The following is a 2409-nucleotide window of genomic DNA, read 5'->3' as shown; positions in this document are numbered from 1 at the left end:
CATGACTGGAAAATAGAAAAACTAGGAAAGGTCATGAATTGATGAACAAGTCCAGTGCCAATAGTCTGCCGCGCTCATCTTATTATTATTCCACCACACACTACATCATCACACATCAAGGTTATTTCAGTTTATATACCACAATGGCTAATAGTGTGCATGCATAATTTGCCAGCATACATTAAGGCACTCCCACCGCACTCATGTTAAGCTACATCATATGCATTAAACATATATTTTGATATCTTCTCTAGTGGATTGTATCTAACAGATCCCTCATTTAATGTGTTTTATGTGAGAGGAAAAGTATGAGTTATCTTGATTTTGGCGCTAATAGCTATATGTAGATGAAGATATCATACCCCTCTTTTTTCTCACTAAATAGTGTGCCACATCTAGGGGTTATGACAAAGATATAGTCCAAGGTGAAGCAATTGGACTACCCTCACAGTTGTTAGATCCTAGATAGCTAGCACTCCCTCCGCTTCCAGAAGAAGGCCTAATTTTTATCTCAAATCAAATGGTGTAATTTTTTTTTATCATTTTGTAGACAATTAATACTACCAACAACTATAATACAAAGTTAGTATCACTAAATGCACAAAAAACGTATTTTATTATATTGTATCTATTTAGTATTGTAATTCTTGATAGATTTTGCTTACACACTTGACCGAACTTTGTAAGTCTTCATTATTAAGACGGATGGAGTAGTGGTCTAGAGTCTAGACCGGATGTGCGGCGTAATTCGCAATGCCGCAGAGGCCTGCATCGTGGCCAGGTCCACGTTGCACGTAGAAGTAGCCGTGATCACCCCAATGGACGCCATACGAACTTTTTAAGATCCAGTATTTTCTGCCGTCGGCAAGGGCGCCATAACCCACTGCCAACATGGAGTGGCCAGCCTGCCCGCACGGTCCCGAGAAGATGCCTCCTGTGTAGTTGAGGAAGCTTGCTGGTTCGACCGACATCTTGACGGTCACCGGCTGCTGAGAGACGGCGAGCAAGAGCTCTTGCTCGGTTCGTATGGTCCAGACGAAGCTTGTGATGGACGCAGAGATCATATGCAGCTTCTCCCGCTTGCAGTCTTGGACTCGGTCCACGTACGGGTACGTCTCCTCAGAGGCAACGCCTCCGTTGCGGAGGACCCAGTCGTACGCCCTGAGGTGCGACTCGATCATGCTTTTGTTGGAGCAGTCGCATATCTGCTGGCTCGATAGGCGGACAAGTCTCCCGGAGCGGATCTTGTGCAGCCCCTCGATGGCGCCCGCCGTCGAGATAGCCCAGCAGGAACCTGTGCATGTAGATCAGATATATTACTTGGTAAGGAAGGGACGGAAGGACAAAGTAAGGTTCCATTCATGTTCTAAGAGCCTAGTAGTAGTTCATAGACTAGTATCACATTCGTCCCAAATTATCTTCCATTCATGTAGTGCGAGCCTAGTAGTAGTTCATAGACTAGTATCATCATAGTCCCAAATTGCTTATCTAGACACCTTTTCGTGTTAGATACATCCGTATCTAAAACAAATAATTAGGGACGGAAGGAGTAATAAGCAAGCAACGAGCTCCATTTCCTTACCGAGAACTCCCTGGTCCATGACCGGCGTGACAGCACCATGCGCACGCCAATCGACCATGGGCGGCGGTGTGCGAGCAGTAAAGATACTAGCGGCTGAGCGCGGCGTGAAGGTCACCGACCTCGGCCGCGGGATGCAATTTGCCCCCGATGTGCCTCCCGCTGTGCCTAGGAGGCACACCAGCAGCGCGATCGTCTTGGCCAGCGCCATCATGAGCTCTTAGTGCAAGTTTTTCCCTTGCTCTCCACTAGTCTCTCTGATCAGATCGTTTTGTGTGACGTTTAATTTGTTCTTAGCCTTTGTGCGTGGCTGATGAGGCCCAACGGATGCATATGTATAAAGATGCCAGGGGAGGTTAGGGCATCTCCAAAGCTGACCCGCAAATGGACACGGAAAATGTCTGTTTTTATGTCCGGGTGTGTTCTGCGGACATGATGCGGGAGGGAGCCATCCAAAGATATTCACAAATTAATCCGATTGGGAGGAGAGAGAGTAGAGGTGGATCATGCATGTGATGGGATATTGTGTTGTGGTGTCCAATTGAAAGGAGAGAGAGGAGAAGGAGATCATGCATGTGAAGGAGAGAAAAAGAGGAGTACCACGTAGGTTTTTTTGTTGTTGGTCAATTGCATGTCACGACTCCGGTCTAAGTTTGTCTCACATTTACTGGAAAACGGACGTCGACGTCCGGACCACTTCGTGAACCGATAAGGGTCTCCATTGGATAACAAAAGTTGACACGGTCTGAACACCATAATCTGAACATATACCAGAGCTTTGAGGGTCTCCTTTAGAGATGCCCTTACATGCTTTGCTGCACAAGGAAAAC

The 2409-nt window shown here is 46.5% G+C and overlaps 1 protein-coding gene across 1 annotated transcript; it reads right to left on the bottom strand.

The window, feature by feature from the left end:
- Window positions 1-665: 665 nt before the first annotated feature.
- On the bottom strand, window positions 666-1865 carry LOC125555733 (ervatamin-B-like). Its single transcript, XM_048718593.1, has 2 exons — window positions 1583-1865; window positions 666-1294 (listed from the first exon to the last, which is right to left on the bottom strand). The coding sequence occupies exons 1-2, from the start codon at window positions 1791-1793 to the stop codon at window positions 726-728; spliced, it is 780 nt and encodes a 259-aa protein (XP_048574550.1). The 5' UTR covers window positions 1794-1865; the 3' UTR covers window positions 666-725.
- Window positions 1866-2409: the final 544 nt, after the last annotated feature.

The sequence above is a fragment of the Triticum urartu genome, chromosome 5 (genome assembly GCF_003073215.2).
Source record: "Triticum urartu cultivar G1812 chromosome 5, Tu2.1, whole genome shotgun sequence".
NCBI classification, from domain to species: Eukaryota; Viridiplantae; Streptophyta; class Magnoliopsida; order Poales; family Poaceae; genus Triticum; species Triticum urartu.
The sequence above is the reverse complement of the archived record's forward strand: the minus strand, read 5'-3'. Positions and strand labels throughout refer to the sequence as shown.